Source organism: Sitophilus oryzae, unplaced genomic scaffold (genome assembly GCF_002938485.1).
Source record: "Sitophilus oryzae breed Bouriz unplaced genomic scaffold, Soryzae_2.0 scaffold_172_pilon_pilon, whole genome shotgun sequence".
Lineage (NCBI taxonomy): Eukaryota > Metazoa > Arthropoda > Insecta > Coleoptera > Curculionidae > Sitophilus > Sitophilus oryzae.
Genome location: NW_022146424.1, coordinates 11153101 through 11178289, shown reverse-complemented (window position 1 = coordinate 11178289; position 25189 = coordinate 11153101). Strand labels below are relative to the sequence as shown.

At 34.2% G+C, this 25189-nt stretch overlaps 1 protein-coding gene across 3 annotated transcripts in view; it reads left to right on the top strand.

Annotated features, from left to right (window-relative positions):
* The first annotated feature begins 5824 nt into the window (after positions 1-5824).
* LOC115881558 (jmjC domain-containing histone demethylation protein 1-like) overlaps positions 5825-25189 on the top strand; it is a 57203-nt gene continuing 37838 nt past the window's right edge. For 2 of the 3 annotated variants that reach the window (XM_030899099.1, XM_030899098.1), the window contains exon 1: positions 5825-5942. In XM_030899099.1, the coding sequence (XP_030754959.1) occupies positions 5895-5942 (48 nt within the window). In that variant the 5' untranslated portion in view covers positions 5825-5894. Of the gene's footprint in view, positions 5943-20827; positions 20889-25189 lie in introns of those variants that run through there. The other variant, XM_030899100.1, reaches the window with a different exon arrangement.

Here is a 25189-nt window from a genome sequence, read left to right as displayed (position 1 = left end):
AATTGACTCGCGCATATCGTAACCATGATAAGGTACACGTAAATACTGGATGACGCTATTCGGTTTTCCGATATCTCTCTAAAAACTGTGCCGGTCAGGCGCTGTGCACAATTTTAGAGGCCATAAGTGGGCATGCTATGTGCGCAAACTAGTAACCATAAAGTAACTAAAATATAAGAGTGTTTGAAAGGTTGTCTAACTTGGCCATAATGTTGCATAGTTCAGTTAGGGCTCCAAAGCGTCGCCACCTGCTACCTGTCACGTGTCATTACAAGATTGACAAGTGACATGACAGCAAATTATTTGTATTTTGCAATTGTTTACAATTTTGTTTTGAATTTTGGAATTTTGTTATTATTTTGTGTAGCATAAACTTTGTTTGTTTGTTTTGTGTTTGTGCGTACAGAAATTATGGACGAAGTTTTATTTCCCGAGGAACCAGAGACCTTATATTTCTCTATGATTTGAACTTTATATTTTGTGCTGTGTTTTGCCGTCATCATGTAATATTTTGTTCAGCCGATGATGTGATTTGAACACGATCCAAGAAAGGGTATCGTGCAAAGCAAGTTCGATATGTAAAGACATTGCCCATCTCTGAACTCTGTGAACGTAAAACGAACTGACTATAAATTTGCGCCTTCATTTCATAGTGTTGAACATTTGCTACCTCAATTGAACTTCAACTGCTGACTGCTGAGTTTATAAATCCAACTTAAAGGTGAATTAATTTTTGATGATGTCTTATTTAAATCTTTATCTGTTATAATAGCATAGATTGCAAACCCTGCGATCTTATATGCTTTGTTAGTGGCGTTGTTAAATACGGTTTATAATACTATAGGTAAATCGAAGGGTAAACCGCTGGTGTATTTTGGTGGTGTACAAGATGTTGGCATTTTCGTGGCATTATTGGTATTAGTACTAAATTATTTGGCATTACTTTGGCATTAGTGTACAGAAATTCATCAGGAGTTTACCCCTCGAAGTTAATTCAGCAATATGTTTTATATTATCAAATTTAATTTAGCATTTAACTGTAAGCATTTGAAAAGTGTACAATAGTTTATACTTTTCAAATATTCCGTTTTTAAAAATAAACTTTCATTATATTTTTTGCAGTTTTAATTTCGTAATATTTTTAAAAATACATAAAATTTTATATTCACATTTAAACAGCCCGCCTTTTTTGTGGTAGGCAATGCAGGTACCTATTTTACCGATAACGTCTGTCATATTTCGATTAGTTCAGTTAGGGCTCAAGGGTGCGCTACAATCGATCCTCGTTAAACGTGTTGCCTACTTTTGACTATAGAAATGACAACTCTATTATTTTATATTTCTCTATGCTAGTAACCTAACTAGTGCCCGATTCCGAAAATTGGAATCAATTGGAGCCACGAAAAACAATAAAGAAAAAACAAAGATTATAATCTGTATAATCTGTGCTTTAACCGATCCAAGAGAGCGACCCGAACAGTTCAGCGTATAGAATTAAAGACACCATTTGTGAAGAGAATACTGCAAACTCGTCTATAAGTTTGTATTTTTGTGATTACCGATCAGAAATTTTTTTAAAAAAAGTAAATTATTATTTATTTTTGATTTTCACAAGTTTTGCATAACATTTTTAGATTTGGTCCGTTATCAAAAAAGTTCGCTCATCGCTACTTTAGATTTCAGATTATGATGCAGCCTACTTTCATGGAATTTACACAACTACATTTTTTAAGTATGAGATAATAAAATAACGGTAAAATACAACATTTTAAATCTCAAAGATAAGTTAAGAACCTGTAAATTTATCAGCTGTCCTGTCCCTTATCTTTTACGCCCGTAATTATGTATCTGAAAAGTTTACGAACGATCATCGCAATACAGCAGGAGCACGAACAGCGCCAACACCCGAACAGACTCCACTTTCCTGTGCATATGCACTTAGCCGACCTGCAGCCAACACCAAAATAATAGTTTGCGAACCACGTTGTCACGTCAAACACTCGAAAATTCCGTAGAAAAAAAAGTGTTCCAGTTCTCTTCTTTTTTGTTTTACATTAGTTGCGCATCTAGGTATTGAGCCTGGGAAGGATAGTGACAATATTTAAGTAAAGTATGTAATAATAATAGTATTCTGGGAGTAGCAAAAGGTACTACGAGCTTGGTGCATTTCAGTTGATTTTCAAAATGTCGACAGCAGCGCTCGGTACGGTAGAAATTAGAACTTTCCGGCTTTGTATTTCACGCAATCCCAGGCACCGTTCATGTTGATCGCGTTTAAATAATATTAAAATCCTAGCTTTGTCATATACTGGGTGCGTCTGAAAAGTGGCTCACCCCTATAACTTTTTTACTTTTTCAGTTAAAAAACGAGATTTGGTATGTTAGTTTGACGTGTTCAATTGTTTTCGGTCACTTCCTGTTTCACCGGAAATTACTACAACTTTTTATTTTTAAATAATGGCATCCCCGGTATTTTTTTACTATTTTTGATAAAAAATAACACTCTGAATAGAATGACATATGATATGTCAACTTTTGACATTTTCTCATATGGTTTATTTGAAATTACAACATGCGGTTCATAACGAAAATTTGACTCGAAATACTATGTGTGTGGTATCAAATTATTCATAAAAAAATGCTTTTTCCGAATATGCTAACGAGCCACCCTCGTTCCATTTGAAAAAATTGATTATTAATTGATTTGGTTTGGTTTGGTCTTTTAACTGGTCAGGAGTAGAAACTAAAAACATTAGTTCATCAAATCTATTTTTCCAAGGCCCCTTGATTAAGAATTAGTGTTTTTAACATAGCCATGGCACTCTAGATTGAAATTTAAAATACAATTTTTTATTAAGCGAGAATGTCAAAAATTGACATATGATATGTCATTCTATTCAGAATTTCATATTCTATCGAATAAAGTAAAAAAATACCGATGGTGCCATTTAAAAACCAAAAATTGTAGTCATTTCCGGTGAAACAGGAAGTGACCAAAAACAATTGAATACGTCAATCAATCCTAATTTATGTCATATACTAACATACCAAATCTCGTTTTTTTATCTGAAAAAATAAAAAAGTAATATAAATTTTTTAGTTTTTACTGTGCAATTACGTGATTCGGGTACGGTCGACGCTCATTCGGGTAGTAAAAATTAAATGAAAAAGAACCCAAACTGGGCAACGCGTTATGTTGCAACAATTTCAAATGATAATAAAATTGTCAACACGAAAAGGATAGTAAATAAAAAAATAGAAGCATAATAGGCGGAGAATACATCAAGCCGGCGCATGATTGGTCCTCTGACTGCCTGCCTGTGTACGAGGACACACGCGCGGTAGATGAAGTGTGAGTACCCAAAAAAGGTGGGTGAATAAGCTGTAGTAAAGATGGTCGGCTGGTCAGTGAATAAGCTGTGGTAATCTTTTATGAAAATATACTGTTGAAATAATTAAGATATTATAATAACAATTACAGTAATATTCGATTATAAGGAACCTCATTGGACAAGCGAAAACGGTTCGTTATAAGTTCGTTTATTTTTGTGAAATGAATATCATTAATATGCAACTCTACTTCGGCTAATTGATTAAGAACACTTTGCGGACTATTTCGTGACTGAAGGAAATGATGAACGTTATCAATATGTTGAAGTGCTTCTGATGTGGTCGGAACTGGTCTCAATTCTGTACTAACAGGTTCTTAATCTTCCGTCTCCTTATATCGTCATCAATATAAACTGAAGAAGTCACAGAAGCGATAATGGTATCATCATCCAAGTATCGACACTTACAAGATTATCATCAATATGGACAAATTCATTAAACTCATTTACAGAACAAGGAAGATTGTCTAGAATATTGTTATCATCTTCTTGTCCAACTTTTTTCAGCCATTCGGCTACTGTCAAGTCATCGTCTGAATCCAAATCATTTTCCACTTTTCAAACCACCGACCGGCACCGTGTTGAAAACAATTAAAAATTGTTTGTTTTGATATCCTCTGCCATACCACCGTGCCATACCATACGAATGAAGTTTGGTTGATAGAAAAAAATTTACCCCCACTATCAATAAAATGTACCTACTATTTTCGAAAGAATAAGTCGACGATAATGGCTCTGTAAGCTATGGATGACACCCTGATCCATATTTTGTAGTTTGGAACTGGTATTTGGTGGCATGAGCAGTAAAATAACGTTTTAGGTTCGTTATAAAAGAAAAATCTTACGATCATATCAAAATTTAAGGTTCGTTTTATCCGAAAGTTCGTTATAAAAGGGTTCGTTATTTGCGAAAAAAATAACACGTTTAGTAATAATAAAACCAAAAGTTGTAGTCATTTCCGGTGAAACTTTTCATTTTTAAACGGCACCCTCCGTGTTTTTTACTTTATTCAATAGAAAATAACTTTCTGAATCGAATGACATATCATATGTCAACTTTTGACATGTTATACACTCTAAACAAATTGTATTTTAAATTTCATTCTAGAGTGCCATGGCTGTGTTAAAAACACTAGTTTTTAATCAAGGAGCCTTGGAAAAATAGATTTGAGCGTCTAATGTTTCTAGTGTCTTGTCCTGACCGGTTAAAAGATGCCCAAGTCGTATTTTTAATCATATCTCAATTTTTTCAAATGGAACGAGGGTGGCTCATTAGCATATTTGGAAAAAGCATTTTTTTACGAATAAGTTGATACCACACACTAGGTATTTCAAGTCAAATTGTCGTTATGAACCGCATGTTTATAATTTCAAATAAACCATATGCGAAAATGTCAAAAGTTGACATATGATTTGTCATTCTATTCAGAGTGTCATTTTCTATCGAATAAAGTAAAAAAATATGGATGATGCCATTTGAGAATCAAAAGTTGTAGTCATTTCCGGTGAAACCGGAAGTGACCGGAAACAATTGAATATGTCAATTGATCTTAATTTATGTCATATACTAACACACCAAATCTCGTTTATTTATCTGAAAAAATAAAAAATTATAGGGGTGAGCCACTTTCGAGACGCACCCGGTATACAGGGTGAGTCTTAAATAACTGCAAATAATTTCAGGGCTGGTAGATCTCGATAAAAGAAACATATTTTTTCTTTATCGTTTTTCAAAGAAGTCCAAAATAACCGAGTTTTTTACTTTGAAAATTTAAAAAAATATATTTTTCGATTGTTTGTGTTTTTTTTTCTTATAAATCTACTAGCGATGTTGCCATATTATCAAGATATTATGATTGTTTACTAAAAATTTAAAAAAAAATCAAAAAATTTCAAATTTTCAAAACTTTTTTTTGCGAAAAAACTCATAGGCTTATTTCTAGGGTCGAAATACTCCCCTTAAAAATATTTGCACTTATTTAAGACTCACCTTGTATATCACAGCCAATTTTTCAAATTTGTTCACAAAATAAATGCCACTGGAGAGTTTTTTTGTATCTGTTCGATTTTAATCCAATAATTCTGGTGGCATTTATTTTTAACTATCTATTTTATTTTTATTTTATTGTCAATTTATTCTATCGTTTCTACTAATAATCGAGCCGAATAAAGAAAGAAATAGACATTTATTAACACAAAAAATTATATAACAATAAATCCGTCAATATTAGGAATACATTTCTATTATGGCAACACCGGTTGGAATCATCAGTAAACGAGAATCTATCTACGACCTACTGACGACCCGTCGCCGACGAGTGCCGAAACATCCAAAGAATCGTAAACGCCACGAGCGAAAGAGAGACGAAAAGTCGAATAACAGGTCGGGGCTAACACGATCGACCAGAAACATTTTTAGTCGCGCTTTTCCAAGCGTACTGTGTAGACGTGGAGGTTTACCTTTCATCGTCCGATTTTCCGATTTTTACGTCGTTGTGTCGAAAAATGTCGCAAAATTCGTCAGCTGGCAAGAGCAAAATCGCGAGACAACTGGTAAGTACGATTTTTTTTATTATGTAGGCCCCGTAGGGAACATTATACGCGGCCATTATGCCAAGTAAATAGCTCACGTAAACTCGGTCGTTTAATGTTCGGTCGCCATGCCTTTTCTTGCTTTATAAGAAGCGAACGCTCTTTTTCTTGCTGCTTCAATTGTTACGGTGGGTCGTGCGGTTGACGATTTCCATGTGAATTTTCCGGGAGGTGAAAAGTTGAAAAACAACAGCCGCCATCTTGCTCTTAGAAAAAAATCTTTCGTTGTTTTCGAGTTACTTTGTTGGGGATCGATGTGAGCATTAATTTGTTTAGAGCAAGGACCAGCGTGACTGCGGATAGTTTCAGAAATTGTTCGTAAAAGTTGCTGGTTTCGGTTTATATGCGCCGGTCACCTGTTTGGAGTACCAGCATGTCTGTATGAAAATTGTAGTACTACCAGTATGGGGGGAAGGGTTAAAGCGGGCGGAGCACAAGAAACTTTTCCCAACGCGTTCGGCGACAATTTAGCGAAAGTTTTGCTCCCATTTTTCGTTTTTGTTGCGATATTTCTGTAAAGAAAAAAATAACATTTATAAGACGATAACGCCAACCCTGAATAATTTTGTAAAGTTTTCAAGAGTACCTATTTTGAAAATTAATAAGTCAAGTACTAGGTACCTTCTAAAAAACGCTTTTTTGTTTAATACCAGTATTAATGATTTTCGCTATTTCTGATACCATTCAATAGCGTATGTATAGGTACCGTATGATCGAAAAAAAAACAGCGTCCAGTTGGCTTGGAAATGACGATCGATGACATTTCCCATATAATTTTACATATAAAATGACAGCGATCTTCATTTCTAGCCATCGTTGACGCCGTTTTTATTCGATCATACGGTATAATTATAGGTACCTACCTCGAATTCTACCTATAGGAATAAACGATTACCAATTACGACTCCTTTTCAAATGACGAAAGATAACACATTTATTACTCTCGTATGTCAAAAGTATTTTTTTTAATGTAGTACCTCTACAAAATGTACCTATTTCAGTGAAACACCTACCTGAAGAGGGATTCTTAACTTCATGCAATATTTTTTTTTTACTATATTTTGTGTAACAAACAATGACAAAAGCAACAAACAATTAATATAAAGCAAGCTTTTTTTGAAAGTAAATTGACAATTTTATATTCCTACCTATTTTTTCAAAAACTTTGCAAAACTTTTTAGTGCCACTTATTTTATAGATGAGTTGATCTATGACACTGCATTGTTGCCAGATATATAAATTTCAATAAATAATTCTGCATATTGCATATTTGTTAAAATCTCAGGGCAATATACCGTATGATCGAAAAAACGGCGTCAAAGACGGCTGAGCAATGACAATTCATGATAATTTTGGTGAGGTCAATCTCTAGACGTCAACTGGGAAGTTACGTCATATACTAAAATTGACTTAAAATTTAACAAAAACTAACACTAATTCTAGAAAGATTAAAAAATGATGATATGATGATACAGAAATCTTTTTTAACTTAATTAATTAAAAATCACTTTTACTCATTATAAAAAAATGGCGCCGGGAGGCACGTATAGCCGCCCATACTAAAATATGTTAATAAAAAGTTGGTAGGCAGTTCTTTTAGTTGCAAAGTAAAGGAATTTTTCCAATTTTGGTCAGCGGTTATTACCCCTATCCGCCACCTGGGGTCGCGTCCGATGGGAGTTTGGAGTTCTCCACACGGATTTTCTCAAAAACGGACTACTGAAACACGGAATATCTCAAAAACTGCGACTTTGGCTCTGATTTTGATGTTATTACAAATTTTGTTGCAAATATTATTCCTAATCTTAAATTGAGAACCGCGTTTCGTTAGCTACTGTAATTTTCGAGTTACAATTTTTAAAAAAAATTTTGTACAATTTTTAAAATTGTTGATATAGGTTATGTTAATGACCAGTGTGGAATCTGATTTATTCTAGAGCTTATCTAACGAGAGGAAACATGACCATGACAGTTGTTGTCTCTCATTTTAATTAAATTAACTATTGTCATTTTGACAGATATCTGTTTGACAGCTTTTAAAATTTAAAAGTCACTCGATGATGTTTCTTTAATTATGTTTTAAACGACTTCTAAATATATGTACTGTGATGCTATTTCTTATTGTGTTTATTTGTTTTCTTTTTTGAAGTTCTTGTAATGTTTATTACGAATTATTGATATTAAACTCAAATAATTTCGGACCATTGATTGATTCTCTTTATTTATTTTTGTTACACAACGTTTCGGTTAGAAGTATTACTGACCGTTCTCAAGTGTGAAGTAAACTAAATCCTGAAACTACTGAACTTATATTAGTTCAGTCATTGGGGATTTTTGCTTGGAAAAAAGTCTGGAAGTTTTGAAATTTTGCAGGTTTATAGGTTTTGGGGTCTTTAACTAAAATCCATAAAATGCACATTTCCAGATTTGCGCCGCCATTTTGCCAAGATGGTGCCCAAAATCGGTATTTTGTAAATATCTCGAAAATATGCGTTTTTCGCAAAAATTTCAAGAGAGCAAAATTAAAGAGAATAAAATTTCCTATAAAAAAGGTTCTATGAAAATTTTCGCTAAAGTCAACCGTTTAGGCACAAAATCACTGGAAATTTTACAATTTTGCGTAAAATATGATACCTATATGTATAGTCGGTTTTCCGAAATCAAATGTCGATTAGGGTTCACTAACACTAGTTTTAGTTTAGTTTCTTCAATTTTGTCATGAAACAGTGGCGTATCATTAATTCGCTCATTAATTTATGAATAATTAATTTTAATTATTGAAAATGTGTACTTGTTTCCACACCACCCAAGAGGTAAAGTACATGGCGCTTTTATTTTAACGTGGTCTCCCGGAGGCCTACTCCACTAGGTAAATTAAAAACGTTAACTTATCTGCACAAGTCTGACAGACCTGGCTCATTGATGTCAAAGTCGATCGTGCCTGCCGTGCTGGGCTCATCATCGTGGTCTCTCAAGTCGTCCAACTTTTCATCTTCAGTCGCCAGAGGGATATCTACAAGCAAGTCCAACTGCTCTTCATCGGATTCGTCGAGTGACACTTCAGTGACGTTGTCTCAGGATTTCCCATTGCAGTATGCATAAATCATTGAACATTTTAATCCTGATTTTCTGCATCCGCAGGCTTTACCACAGTTGTTGGTTTTGCATTTAGAGGATAAAAATGCCAATAGGGATTTTGGAGCTGGATCTGTCAACGTTGTGACTGAAGTTATGCCTGGTTTTGTTTTCTTCCAACCCCATTCTTCGGCATCTTTGCCATAACCAGACCAATGTTGAACCTGGTGGTAAGTTCGCAATGAATGCTGTCCAGCACAACAACTAATTATTCATAAATTAATGAGCGAATTGATGAAAATGATACTCCACTGTTTTATGACAAAATTGAAGAAACTAAACTAAAACTAGTTTTAGTGAACCCTAATTGACATTTGATTTCGGAAAATCGACAATACATATTATATCATACTTTACGCAAAATTGTAAAATTTCCAGGGATTTTGTGCTTAAAAGGTTGACTTTAGCGAAAATTTTCATAAAACCTTTTTTATAGGCAATTTTATTCTTTTTAATTCTGCTCTCGTCAAATTTTTGCGAAAAACGCATAGTTTTCGAGATATTTACAAAATACCGATTTTGGGCGCCATCTTGGTAAGATGGCGGCGCCGGCGGCAAATCTGTAAATGTGAATTTTATGGATTTTAGTTAGGAACCCCAAAACCTATAAACCTGCAAAGTTTCAAAACTTCCGGACTTTTTTCCAAGCAGGCCCCTTTTTTGATCCCCAATGACTGAACTATATACTACCCGTGAATTAGTTGGGTGCAGTCAAGCATTAGCTTGTCCACTAAGAATACCTGCATTGGAGCGTTTTATGAGTGGTTGCCATATTGTTGAAATTTCCATACTTGGATTGCTAAAATTTTATTATTGTTAGAAATGAATACGGCCTCTTTAAATTTGCGCTTTTTCCAATGGGGACCACACGAAAGTCCGAAATTCTTTTAGTTTTAATACTGAATCATTGTCTACCACATTCAAAGTGCAATTATTGATGTTCAAATATGTATTGATTTAGTATAGCTTGTTCAATGTATTAGTTATATTTTATGTTTTATGTTTTGCTATTAAAAATGCATAGGTAATTCAGAAATGTTAGTTTTTTTTAAATTTAGGTAAATTGGTTTATGTTGTTTGATGTAAACTTTGTAGAACCTATGGAAGGGGGGCTGCCACCTTACAGATCTATTGTGATCCAACGTGTAAAGGGACCATTAGATGATAACCGTTGATTTCTGTTTTTTTTTCTATATCGACAGAGTGAATTGATCATTTCCTCTGTATCTTCAGTTGTAAAATACGAATATAACCCTCATATTCGTATTATCTAGCCGCAATTAAAACTGATAGGTGTTTGAATATCCCCTTTCTTGAATAACTCACCATACAGACTCAGTGCTTTGACAAAAGCAGAGACGCTTTTATAGAAGTTAGTTCTCCATCTCCTATATCAGTCGTACCAAAGTTTACGGCACGAATGGTTTGAGAAATTTGAGAGATGACTCCCGGTGCACTCAGTGATAAGGTGTTTTGGTCCCATTTTGGCCATTCTCCCCACATAATCTGCATTCATTGTTCATTGTTCACTGTGTCCTGTTAAAAACCCCGTGACAATCCGATGATTGTTCTTACTTAAATCAAAGAACATCTTTGATTTTCCTCTGGCGTAAGTTCTGAGAAATTTCTTCGAGTGTCTTAGACGCTTGGACTCCCATTCCAGGTTACGGATGGAGTCTTGAGATTCTTGAGTTCCTCTTTAAGTTGGTTTCCACATGGGAGGCAGAACGCTTCTGGTCCAGTTATTGGAGCGTTCGCTCCTTTTCTAGCTAGATTGTTTGCTTTTTCATTGCCTTCTATCCCTTGGTGGGCTGGCACTCAGAGTAGGAGGATTGTTTTTCTTACGTAAACTGTAAGTTACTTATGTTTTTTTTTCTTCGCTTGTATTCATATTTTTATGTTTTTTTAATTTTTATGACTGATTACTTAATAATTTGATATTATTTTCTTTAAAAACTCAAATTTGTACAATTTTTACTTTCTAAAACTATCCCTTGCTTGTTGGTTGACAAACTGTACCACTATTGAACAAAAATTAGCTTGTACCGAAAGCACCGGGAAAATCGGAAACTCCCTGTCCCTTCAGCGGCGGCTACACGACAGCGACTTGCCTGCACGGTATAGTTTGCTCAAACTAGAAGGAACACTGTGCGGTGTAACACACGATGCAAGTAAGAGCGTACATTCATCATTATTTTTATTCTGAATTTGTGGTTTCGTTGGTGGAAATGTCAAGTGACGAATTATTGTTTTTTATTGCTTATTGTTAAAGAAAGGTTAAACAGCAAAATAAACGATATAGATCGAAGTGGAGTAAAAACTGACTTAAATAGAAAACCATTTCCTTGTACGCATCATTTTTTCTGTTTCTATCGGAATAATCTTTCAATTTTATTTTCCATAGACATGACAGCGATCAATATATTTCAATAAAACTCGTCATAAACTCCTTATTGGAATAAGTACGAATATCAGACATTTTCTAAGAGTTGATAACTAATAACACAAAACCCACAAAAGTCACAAAACTGTACCTTGAACTCGCTGATACTGTCTACACGTATGATATCACCGCACAAACTGGTTTGCGCAAACTAAAATCTTTTGCAGCGCGACGTTTACGCAGGCCACACTTGTTGGTTTGTGCTTGCTACCGTTTTACCGTCTACACACAGCGGGTTCCCGATAAAAACAGGTTTGCGCAGGTAAGCTCGTGATAAAGCTTGTACGTGTAGTCGGCCCTTTAGAGGCATGGTACTCGTGGTTATTCCCAGTTTAAAAATACCTCCGCGCGGCTCTGGAAACCCTACAGGCGGCGCTTTACATTTACAGATTTAATCCACGAAACTAATAAAAAAACGGCGTCCAGTTGGCTTGGAAATGACGATCGATGACATTTCCCATATAGTTTTACATATAAAATGACAGCGAACTTCATTTCATAGCCATCGTTGACGCCGTTTTTATTCGATCATACAGTATAATTTATATAGTTTTGTAACAAATTGCTCGATATTTTATGGCAAATGCATGCTGAAGCTCTGCAAACCTTAATCAACCTTTAATTAAAGTACGCGTATTTGGAATTTTAGATGTGGCCAAAGAATATCAAATTCTAATATTCTTTGATATGACAGGATTGGGCTAAGCCTTAAGCTTGATTTTCATGCATCCGTTGTCCGACGATACGATGATACGATATGAATTTTATTGGTTGAATTTAAAGAATTGGTTAACCGTTTCTAACCAATCGAAGTCTTCAACAAAATCAACCAATAAAATTAATATCGTATCAACGTATCGTCGGATAACGGATGCATGAAAATCAAGCTTTAGGCATCAGATTTCTGAAATAAATATACAGGATGAATCTTAAAAAAGTGTAAATATTTTCAGGGTTGGTATATCTCGATAAAAGAAACAAAAAAGATATTTTCTCTTTACCATTTTTCAGATAGGTCCAAAATAACCGAGTTTAATTAAAAAAAAATTAAATTTGAGAGCCACCGGATTTTTTCTGTAATTGCATCCCTTTTACTGTCGTAACCATAGAGTAAACCCGTAACTATGGTAATATCAGAGATTAAGAAATTATACCGTGGGAAAATTTGCGGTAAACAGGCAGTTCTAAAAAGTTTTCGAAAAATTTACAGGGAAATTTAAAAGAAAATGCACGATTTTCAACATCTTTTTTTAGCGAAAAAAACCTCATAGACGTGTTCCTGGGGTCGAAATATACCACACCTGAAAATATTTGCACTTATTTAAGACTCACCCTGTACAAATATATTTCCTTCGAACAGTACAACGTAATAGACTCTTAACTCTTAACTCATTGGAACATTATCGAAAGTATTCACAAAAAAGTTAAAAATTTCGTTTGTCGTAACAGGCAATAATTACAAACACAACAAGCGGTATATGAATCGAATGAGGTTTTCATTTCGTCGAGCAAACAGAGAGATCGTTTGCAGTTTCGACGCCTAAACCTCGACGACGACCATGAAAGTACAGTGAATCATTTGCATAACGGCGTCGAGCGTCGGGACTCTGGGACGCGCGGCGTTCCAGAGTCGCATCACCGGAGGGAATTAGAGATGGGCGGGAAAATATCGATGTTTAATGAAAAAATCATACTTTTTAAATATGATTTTTATGTCATATACCGGGTGCGTCTCAAAAGTGGCTCACCCTCATTGCTTTTTTATTTTTTTAGTTAAAAAACGAGATTTGGTATGTTAGTATATGATGTAAATTAGGATTGACTGACGTATTCAGTTGTTTTCGGTCACTTCCTGTTCCACCGGAAATGACTACAACTTTTGATTTTTAAATTACACCCCCGGTATTTTTTTACTTTATTCGATAGAAAATGTCACTCTGAATAGAATGACATATCATATGTCAACTTTTGACATTTTCGCATATGGTTTATTTGAAATTATAACTTGCGGTTCGTAACGAAAATTTGACTCGAAATACCAAGTGTGTGGTATCAAATTATTCGTAAAAATGCGTTTTTCAAATATGCTAATGAGCCACCCTCTTTCCATTTGAAAAAATTGAGATATGATTAAAAATACGATTAGAGCATTTTCTAACTGGCCAGGACAAGACACTAAAAACAGACGATCAAATCTATTTTTCCAAGACTCTTTGATGAAGAATTAGTGTTTTTAACATAGCCATGGCACTCTAGATTGAATTTTAAAATACAATTTTTTATTAAGCGAGAATGTCAAAAGTTGACATATGATACGTCATTCTATTTAGAATGTCATTTTCTATTGAATAAAGTAAAAAAATACCGAGGGTGCCATTTAATAATCAGAAGTTGTAGTCATTTCCGGTGAAACAGGAAGTGACCAAAAACAAATGAATACACCAATCAATCCTAATTTATGTCATATATACCAAATCTCGTTTTTTTATCTGAAAAAATAAAAAAGTTATAGGGGGTGAGCCACTTTTGAGACGCACCCGGTATATATAAAATGAAGATCATACGTCATTTTATACCGATCTGGTCATCGAAACTGCGTGGTCTGGATTTTAACATGTAAGACAGTGATGTAGACAGCTTAATGGAAAATCAAATGTATGAAAAAAGTTAGGTTGACACATTTCTTCTATGCGGTATTGCCGGATTTTTCATCAAAATTTCAAACCGCACAAATAGGCGTTTATGAAAAATGTTGCATCTAGGGTTGGAACTTTATTTTTCACAATTAGTTGCTCATTTTACTACAGCTGTAATAGATTATATTTAGCTTAGATATATTATTTTCATTTCAGTAGTATATATGAAAGTTTTTAAAATAGTTTTATTTTTTTCTACACACATTTTTTTACAAACGTAAAAACCCGCAACCCTGTATGTTTCTTTTTATTTTGTCTCTCTGTCAACCGGTCGTTGATATTTATCTCTATCGCATGCATTAAAATATAGACCACGTATATGATGTGGCCAGACCTGTATGTAAATTTATATGGGAAATGTCATTGATCGTCATTTCCTAGCCAACTGGACGCCGTTTTTTTTCGATCATACGGTATTAGTTCATTATGTGTAAAGATCTCGTCCTTCTATAAAGTAACTGATCAGTTTTTTAATAGGAATAGACTACTACTTTTATACAGGGTGTCCCAAAAATAAGTGCAACTATTTTTTACGGGTAGTAGATCTGGTCAAAAGAAACATTTTCTCTTTACCATTTTTAAAATAAATTGATAATATCCGAATTATTAAACTTTGAAACTTTAAAAAAATAATGACAACATTTTGAGAGCCGCCGGCAGCAATATAAATAATCAAACAAAAAATTTGTAAACTAGCTTCTATGTCCCACTAGTCAACTCGCATACCGTTTGTTGTCCGTCGGTATTTCGCGTGCAATCTAAACAAAAAAAAACTTACCCCAGAGACCAACCAACGCAATCGAAACATGCCTACGGCGTATTTTGATTGCTATTGCCGATAACTGTAAATAAATAAAAAAAAATAAAAACAGCTGTAAAAAAAATGCTTTGGGGTGGGACCTCTCGTTCCCGAAGCGACGATTTTTCCAATGGATCCAAAACTGCTCTTGCAAAATTGGCTATAACTAGGCGTTACTTTCCGCCGTTCTTAAAACTGTTCATAAAATAAGGCGACAGCAAACGGCAACATTGTTGGGTATGCGAGTTGACTAGTGGGACATAGAAGCTTGTAACTTGTAAAAAGTACTCTAATACTTTGTATTGCCTCCCCCGGCTGCTATAACTGTAGACGTCGGTTCATAGTGTTAATGAGACTGCAAATATAATATTTATGTTTTCCCATTCTTTTTCAAAGACCAAGCGAATATTCATAATTTGAAATTTCGGCTATCTTCAACAAGATCAATGAGTTTTGCACAATCTTCGACACTAAGAACCATATTTAACTACACAACAATAATCATCAAAGCCATCTTGTTATTATGAAGAATAGCATCAAAAAGTAACGATAATTGAAAAAATTGCAAAATGTTTGTAGAAACTTCATTTGGTCTTAAAAATTAACCAAGGCATGTGTTGATGAAAAAACAAAATATTCAAGAGGCATGGTTCTGATCAAAAAGTAATGTTTTAGGAAAATTTGCTGTCAAAATTATTGCACAGGGTGTTTTAAAGATAGGGTCAAAAACAACTCTTCGATTAACCCTGTATAATAAGTCAAATACTAAAATTTATAATAAACTGAGTTTACGAGTTAAAGTTGATATATTTATATACAGTTTGCTAAAAAAATCAAGGAAATAGGACTAAAAATAAAAAAATATGACATTTTAAACCAAAAAATTTTCCGTTGTGTTTTTTTTGCATCTGAGCGTATAAAATTTCTTGGTCATAGGATGCTCATGGATGTCGATACAGATATTTGTCAGCTCCGGCTCATTATCGTCTTGCCTTCGATGTATTAATTCTAGCGCGTCATCGGCATGAACATCCCGGAAAAACGACTTGCAGTGTTAGTTACATAGTAGGTCCGGTCGCTTAGTTCCGAGAGTGCGCGTTTTCACACCCCCGTTTGCCTTTGGGGTTGCTTAGGAAAATTAAATGACGTCGTTCGGAGCCATATATGGATTCGTTATTTACATAAAATAATGTTGCGATCCAGAACCTCGTAGTTACATTTTGTGCTCTGCTGTTTCAGGGTTTTTATTGCAGAATTTGCAGCAAAGTCTTCCTTGATACAGGTTGGGTTTGTTTAGGTGGTATTTGACGGCATATAGGCAATCAAATCTGATTGGCAAGTAGCAAGTGACGAGCGACGAGTAATCGATTGATTTAGTTTACTTTGAAGTATTGTCGATGTAGCTCGTAACATTTTCTAACGCAACGGATAACGTCGTATAAATTTGCTACCTGCAATGTATGTAGAAAATTCACTCGGATTGTATCGAGTATGTCTTTTTAAATTTTTTTAATGACTTAAGTCTTTTGTAAAAAGACTTAAACCTTTTTCTATTTCGCAATAAAGATTTAAATCACAAATCATTTTCAAAAAGACTTAAATGTCAAGTCTTAAGTCAGATTTCGAAAAATGACTTAAAATCAAATGACTTAAGTCATTAAAATGATTTATTTACAACCATATATGTAACTAGCGTGTACCAGCGACTTCGTTCGCGTCGAATTAATCATTTGTAATGGTGACAATAACGCAAAGCAAGAATTTCCATTAACATACAAACTGGATAAAATTTTCTCACATTTATGTCAGCATGAGAAAAAGCAATATGGCGATATTATTATATAACTTGGTAATATTTGAGGGGTAGTTTCATCTCGTTGGAATTTGACTTTCGAAAAATCCGTTTGTCAAAAATAAGCTTTTTACGTCAAGCAGTTTAAGCAGAATCGTGGTTAAGAAATTACCCAAGTTTTTGGAACACCCTGTATGATTTTTTAAAAAATTTCAAAATATGTAAAAAAACCAAATAAATTATGCTTGTTCAAGCGTTTTCCCGAAAAACTAACCGTTTTTTAAATAACAAATATTGTAATATTTGAGGGGCGTTTTCACCCTCTTGGAATTTGAGATTCGAGAAAACCCTCCTTATCGAACCTCTACACCCCACAGTCAATCCGTTTGCCAAAAATCAGCTTTAAACGTCAAGCAGTTTAAGCAGAATCGTGAGTACTCAATGGTCATATTTTATGAAACACCCTGTGTAAATTTATAACAAATCTTAAAATATGTAAAACAACAAAATAAAATATACTTGTTTAAGAGTTTTTCCGAAAAACTCACCGGTTTTTAAATAAAAAATATTTTAATATTTGAGGGATAGATTCACCCCCTTAGAATTCGAGTTTCGAAAAATCCCTTCTTATCGAACCTCTACACCGACAGAACGAACCTCTCGAACCTACAGTAAAAAGTAAAGTTTTCCAAAAATCAGCTTTTTACGTCAAGCGTTAAGCAGGATCGTGATTAATCAGGATTTTTCGAAACACCCTGTATATATTTTTAAAAAATCTTAAAATATGTAAAAAAACAAAATAAAATATACGCGTTTAAGCGTTTTTTCGGAAACTTGACTGTTTTTTAAATAAAAAATATTGTAATATTTGAGGGGTGGTTTCACCCTCTTGGAACTGGAATTTCGAAAAATCCCTTTTTATCGAACCTCTACACTATTACAGTTGAGGGTTGGAACCTTTGGTGTTACACAGCAAAATAAAACACTAAATCACCACAATACACCAAAACACTTTTACCTCGCACGCTTCGCTAACCATGTTAGCATCATCAGCAGATGATTATAAACTAAACAGTTTATAATCATCTGCTGATGATGCTAACATGGTTAGCGAAACGTGCGTCTAGTGTAAAAGTAAAGTGTTTTGGTGTATTGTGGTGATTTAGTGTTTTATTTTCCTGAACCTCTACACCCTAGAATCAACCTGTATGCCAAAATTGAGCTTCTTACGTTGAGTAGTTTGAGCAGGATCGTGATCAATCAGTATGTCAGTCACTTCAGGATTTTACATAGATAAACGAAACAAGTTTAGATTGGAAAGTGCCCATAAGGACAATGTAAACACTATTTGGCGCTATTCTAGCAACGGTCGCGACCCAAAACTTTTGAAAATTTCGGAGCGGTTCGGCTTTTTCCGGAATTATATCGCCAAATATTGTTTATTCAAATTTATTATTATTTTCGTTTAATTTTATAAATAAAAGACAGTGTATTGCATACAAGAAACTTTATTTTATATAAGGACGCATGTATGAAATACCTATGAAACATTGGAAACCGACGTTATGCCACGATCCAGGATGGTTTTTGCAGTTCACAGTTCACAGCACAGCTTTTTAAGTTTTTAATGCCACTTTTCACAATTATCACCGGTTGGAGTAAATAAAACTTGAATTAAACTCACAAGATAGTAATTATTACTTTGAAAATGGACGCTATAAACACTTTTCGGAATTTCTTTAATGAGAGCGGTTTAGATTTTGAAAGAATATTATGATTTTTGAAGATTCTGACTTTGACAAGAGAAAATTATTTCTGTTTTTGTTTGCCGTTGTTCTTAGCGACCGCTATAGCAGCGCCAGATTGCGTATAACGGTCGCGACCCAAAATAATTTCGCGACCTAAAATTTTTACGGGCTTTCCAATCTAAACTTGTTACATTTATCTATGGGATTTTATATATTAGTATAGATACTGACATTACTGACTTCAAAAATTTGAAAGTGTCAAATTATCTACATTTCTTCCCTCTTCCATTTCCCTCACCCATTTCCCTCATTCGGTTTTTCTTATTTCTCGCCTTATTTTGCTTAATTAAATGAAGCAAAATATTCTTGTAATATCTTTATTAAATATTTATCTACCATCAACAAAAATAAACCACGAGATTAACAATAATAATTGAAGATTTTAATATATCTATTTGTTGAAATTAATGGTCAAATTTAATTCTAGCATTGTCCGTATCATGCTGTACGTAGCTGAAAGAGTATTTTTTAGTGATGGGAAAAACCGATTAATTTCAATAATCGAGTACTCAAGTTTCAAGCGATTGCAATAATCGAATGATCGCTCGAGCGAAATATCGCTCGTATTTAAAAATACAGTCTTTCGACCATCGCTTGTTATAAGTACTCGTTAACGCCAAGCGCCAAGTAGTAACACAGAACAGATACAAATTAAGTAGCGTGCGCAGGGCACATATTCTTTCGGTGATGAATGGCAAATAGCAAGCGATTCGCTTGATTTAGTTTATTTCATAGCATTGTCGATGTAGGTCGTAAAATTTTGTCCCTCAGATACGCAACGGTTAAACGTATAAATTTGCTACCTGCAACCTGCAATGTACGTACCAAAATTCGCTCGCCTTTTTATCGAGTATGTCAGATTAAAATCGGATTTCAATTTATTTCATTCTAGGATCGCTTGCGTTCGTCGCTCGTAACTCGTCACTTGCATCGCTCGTTCATAATCGAGCGATGTCGGTTATTTCAATAATCGAGTACTCGAGCGAATTTTCGCTTGAGTTATCCCATCACTAGTATGTTTCGTATATTTTCAATGCTATTTCATATCGCCCCCAACTTTTCTCTGGAAGTAAACTGGCTTCTGCTCTTTTTGCAGCTTCTGTAATTTCTGGTGGAGTACCAATATTAAAGTAGTCTTCATTATCAGAACTTTCCGACAACATTCTGGCTTTCTATGTTATATAAATTCGCAAAAGCGAACGAGAAATTCAAAACTGTTACTTAGTTGTTTGTTTTGCTGTTGAAGGTTTGCGCCATAACAACTAGTGATGGGATAACTCGAGCGAAAATTCACTCGAGTACTCGATTATTGAAATAACCGACATCGCTCGATTATGAACGAGCGATGCAAGTGACGACTTACGAACGACGAACGCAAGCGATCCTAGAATGAAATAAATTGAAATCCGATTTTAATCTGACATACTCGATAAAAAGGAGAGCGAATTTTAGTACATACATTGCAGGTTGCAGGTAGCAATTTTATACGTTTAACCGTTGCGTATATGAGGGACAAAATTTTACGACCTACATCGACAATGCTTTCAAATAAACTAAAACAAGCGATCAAGGGAATCGCTTGGCGCTTGGCGTTAACGAGTACTTACAACAAGCGACGGGCAAAAAACCGTATGTCTAAATACGAGCGATCGCCCGGTTATTGCAATCGCTTGAAACTCGAGTACTCGATTATTGAAATTAATCGGTTTTTCCCATCACTAATAACAACCACTGGTACTGGTAACTATAGACATGAAAATGCCAAATTTTTTTTCAAAATAAAATACTATCCCTATTTATTAATTAATGATGTGGTTGTAAATAAAATAGTATATAAACCTTGGAGGAAAGTTTTTCATTATTGTTTTGAGATTTAGTTAATCTCTCGACAGTAATGAAACGCTTCCCTCCTGGGTATGTAGTATACTATTAAATCAAAAAAAGACTTTAGTTTTCTCTGAGCTTGCAGCTCTGACATCTTGTATAATAGAGTTATACTTTTTCAATCGGTGTTCCGAGCGCACCCAGCTTATTTCCTCAAACATTCCCACCCTCGCTCGCGTCGCGTCGGCCCGTTCCCAACCGCGGCCGCCCTTCCTTCCGCGTTCCAGCTCGACGCGAACAACGCGCGCTAGTCGTCGTCGCGGAGCTGCTGGTGCAAGATGGCGGCACATCATCCGGGGGCACTACGCTCGCCCGACCTGCTGCTGCGGCAGGACTACGCTTCTCGCATGGTACGTGCACGCCATTCGCCGAAATCCATCCGGGTCAGGCGAAAACCGGTATTTAAACGGGTTCCCCAGTCGGGGGGACAGTGCAAGGGGCGGCGGCCCATTGTGGGCCCTTGCATCGGGTGGTTTCTATTGATTTTGTGATATATGCCGGGTGTAGTGTGTTCTTATATGTGCCCTAAGGGGGGATCGGGGGTGCATTTTTGAGCGGTTGATTAGCGATGGGCGGTGGTAAAGATTTTTTCATCAAATTTCTTCCGTAATTAACCCGTGATGTATTGGTTTTGACGTCATACGGGTCGTCCTGCTCGGAATTTTACATTTATGTATTTATATGCGCAACTGTGAAATATAATTTAATTAAATGCGTGTATTTATTTTAAAATATATTTTTTGATTCTTTGCAGTAATATTATTATTGTATTTTTTCATATAATATTTTTGTATTCTCGGGTTTGTATATTATCTCTAAAAACTAAAACTGTATTTTTTATTAATATCGTTTTAGAATTTAATAATCATCAAAAAACACCTTCTTTTATTTAGCCTGTCTGAAAATATTTAGCCGTGAGCTAAATGGTAATAGGTGGTGACAATATACAGGGCGAGTCTTAAATAAGTGCAAATATTTCCAGGGTTGGTAGATTTCGATAAAAGAAACATATATTTTCTCGTTATCGTTTTTCAAATAAGTCGAAAATAACGGAGATTTTTTACTTTGAAAATTTCAAAAATAAAATGATTTTTCGCTTAAATTTTGAGAACCACTGGATTTTTTCTGGGTTTTCTTTCTTGTAAATTTAATTTAACCATTTCATGAAGATATTATGTTTTTTAACTGAAAATTTAAAAAATTTCAAATTTTCAAAAAAACTTGACAGTAATTACAGTAAATACAATTTGCCTATGACTTAAAATGACAGTATAACTATCACTGTCAGGAAGTTGTGACTGTCACTGTCACTCCAGTTGGACATGGTGAATGTAATCGACCGTCATTTCCAAGGTAACTGGATGCCTTTTTTTTGAGTTATAACTCATCATACAGTCCCAAGGCTTTGACAAAAGCCAGTATCTGGGACGGTTTTATAGAGGGTAGTTCTCCATCTCCGATATTCAGTCGTACCAAAATTTTTGGCACAAATGGTTGTCGTCTCGGCGCACTCAGTAATGAGGTGTTCTGGTGTTTCCTCATTTTCCCCACAGAATATGTATTCGCTGTTGGTTATTAGCTTCAATCTATTGAGGTGTTCATTGAGGAGACAGTGTCCTGTTAACACGAGGGGTGTCTCACTATTGGAATTACCTGTACATTTTCTTGGCAGTCGCTGGCAGTCATTGGCAGTCTTATGTCAGTCGCCTATAATAATTACATGGCAGTCATAGGCAGTCTTCTTCATAGTCATTGGCAGTCGCTGAGCAGTGGAAGGATATTTTGGCAGTACGTGTACATTTTTTACCCGAGTGAGACACCCCTCGTGTTAACACAACCCATCCATTCTATTTTTTATAGCTCTTTCTTTGCTATTCCTATCATATTTCGTGCGTTGTGTGACCTGCAGATTCGCACTTATGATGTCGGTTTTAAGTTTTAGTCTAAGAAAGTTTTTGGTAAAAACTTGAATTTTTGATATAAGTTACTTTGAAAGATCTAAAAACGAATTGTGAAAGATTTTTTAAATTCACCCCCAAGAAGGGTTCAAATAAAAGTTGTAGAGCGTTCAATTTTGTATAAAAATGGTCTTATAAATATATATATATATATATATATATATATATATATATATATATATATATATATATATATATATATATATATATATATATATATATATATATATATATAGTGATATTTATTAATGCTGGAACGTTAGTAATGAAATATAAGTTTAATAATAATTGAAATAATTTATTAAAATGCAGTACAAAAAATGTTAACTGACTAAAAAATACTATAATAACAAATTTCTTCTGTTTGCCACGTTATTTATATAGACCTAGGTATATTTTAAAAAGTGACACAGGTACAATTAATAATATATTAGTTCGGCATAAAAGTTGCTGTCACGACATCGAACAATAAATTAAAATTCGTAAAATAAATTAAAATTATTAATTAAATAAATCTTTATAAAGAAACGCAAGTATACCAAATTTGGGCCCAATCGAACTCCAAGAAATGATATCATAATGGTGTATTATATTATGGTACCACTCGATATACTTTAAGGTACCATAATATTGCAATGTCACCGAAGATCCGTAGTATACCAAATTTAAGAACAATCGAACGCCATAAAATGGTATCGTAATATGGTACTATATTAAGGTACCACTTTATATACATCATAGTTCAATCATATTACAATGTAACCGAAGATACGTAGTATACCAAGTTTGAGACCAATCGAACGCCAGGAAATGGTATCGTAATATGGTACTATATTAAGGTACCACTTTATATGCATCATAGTACCATCATATTACAATGTCACCGAAAATACGTAGCATCTCAAGTTTAAGCCCAATCGAACGCCATGTACGTAATATAGTACTATATTATGGTACCAGTTGGTATGCTTCATGGTACCATAATGCATGTCATCAAAAATACGCAAGTATATATCAAATGTGAGCTCAATCGAACGCCAGGAAATGGTATTGAAATATGGTACTATATTAAGGTACCACTTTATATGCATCATAGTACCATCATATTACAATGTAACCGAAGATACGTAGTATAACAAGTTTAAGTCCAATCGAACGCCAGGAAATGGTATCGTAATATGGTACCTCTTTTATGCTCCATGGTACCATAATATTACAATATCACCGAAGATACGTAGTATCCCAAATTTAAGCCCAATCGAACGCCATGTACATAATATGGTACTATATTATGGTACCAGATGATATGCATCATAGTACCATCATATTACAATGTCACCGAAAATACGTAGTATACCAAGTTTAAGCCCTACTGCTGCCATGTACCGAATATTGCTATGTCATCAAATATAGTACTATAGAAGGTATCACTTTATATGCTCCATGGTACCATGATATTACAATGTCACTGAAGATATAGTATACCAAGTTTAAGCCCAATCGAACGCCATGTATCGTAATATAGTGGGGGTGGGGAGTTGGTAAGGGGGTATGGGAGGGGGTTAAAAATTTTAAAAAATCGTAACTCCAAAATTACAGTAGCTAGCGAAATGCGGTTTTCAAATTAAGATTAGGAATAATATTTGCAACAAAATCCATACATATATAAAAGCTCAAAGGGCCTTTAAGCTTTTATATATGTTTTTTTTGTTACATCCATCCCGCCGAAACTGCTTTACCAATCTTGATGATTCTTTTTTTAAATGAAAGGTATATATGTCTAGATTTGTTATGAAGTATTTTTAAATTGTTGAATGGCTATTTCTTTGTGTAAATTGACTAAATATTAAAACATACCTGAAAAACACCTACACACAATACCTCCAGAAATAAATTATTTGTCATTGTCAGTGGTTTGTCAGTTAGATTATATATCAAGTTTTTAGATATTTTAGGGATCAGTTCATACAGCCAGCTTTAGATACATAAATATTAGAACAAAGGTTAATTTAAACGACATTAGTGAATTAGCTGCACAAAGCGATTTTAGGAAATTCATCCTCTTAGAGAGTAAAATTATGTCGGAACAATTTGTTGTATGAAAATTCCTTACTATGTGGTCTAGAAGAATGAAATCCTACAAAAAGAATTAGAAGAGATTTTTGAAATTCATCAACCAAATGGGTAAAGTTAGTAAAAATTTGCAAGAATTCAAAAACATTTTGTGGCCAAAATTGAACTTCTTTGAAATACTTTGATTTCGATAACTTCTCGAATTATTAAGATTTTTTATTTCAGACGGCTCTAATCAAAAGTTTTATTTTTGGTATGCAAAGTGTGTCATAAAGTCATATACAGGCGATGAAAAAATAAAAAACTGTTTTTACATTTTCGAATTTTCTTAAGTACATAATAATATTTAAAGAGAATAAAAATGCTCTTGAAATGGGAATATTGACGGCTTTTTATAAATTTTCAGTAAAAATTATGTAATAAGTCAAAAATAACAATATCGATTTTTTGTCGAGCGAGTCTTAAATAAGTGCAATTATTCTTAGCGGTAGTAGGTATATTTGACCCCAGAAACACGATTATGAGTTTTTTCGCGAATTTTTTTTCGAAAATTTGGAATTTTTTGAAAAACCTTTTGGTTTCTTTTTAGTTTTTAGTTAAAAACCATAATTTCTTGATAA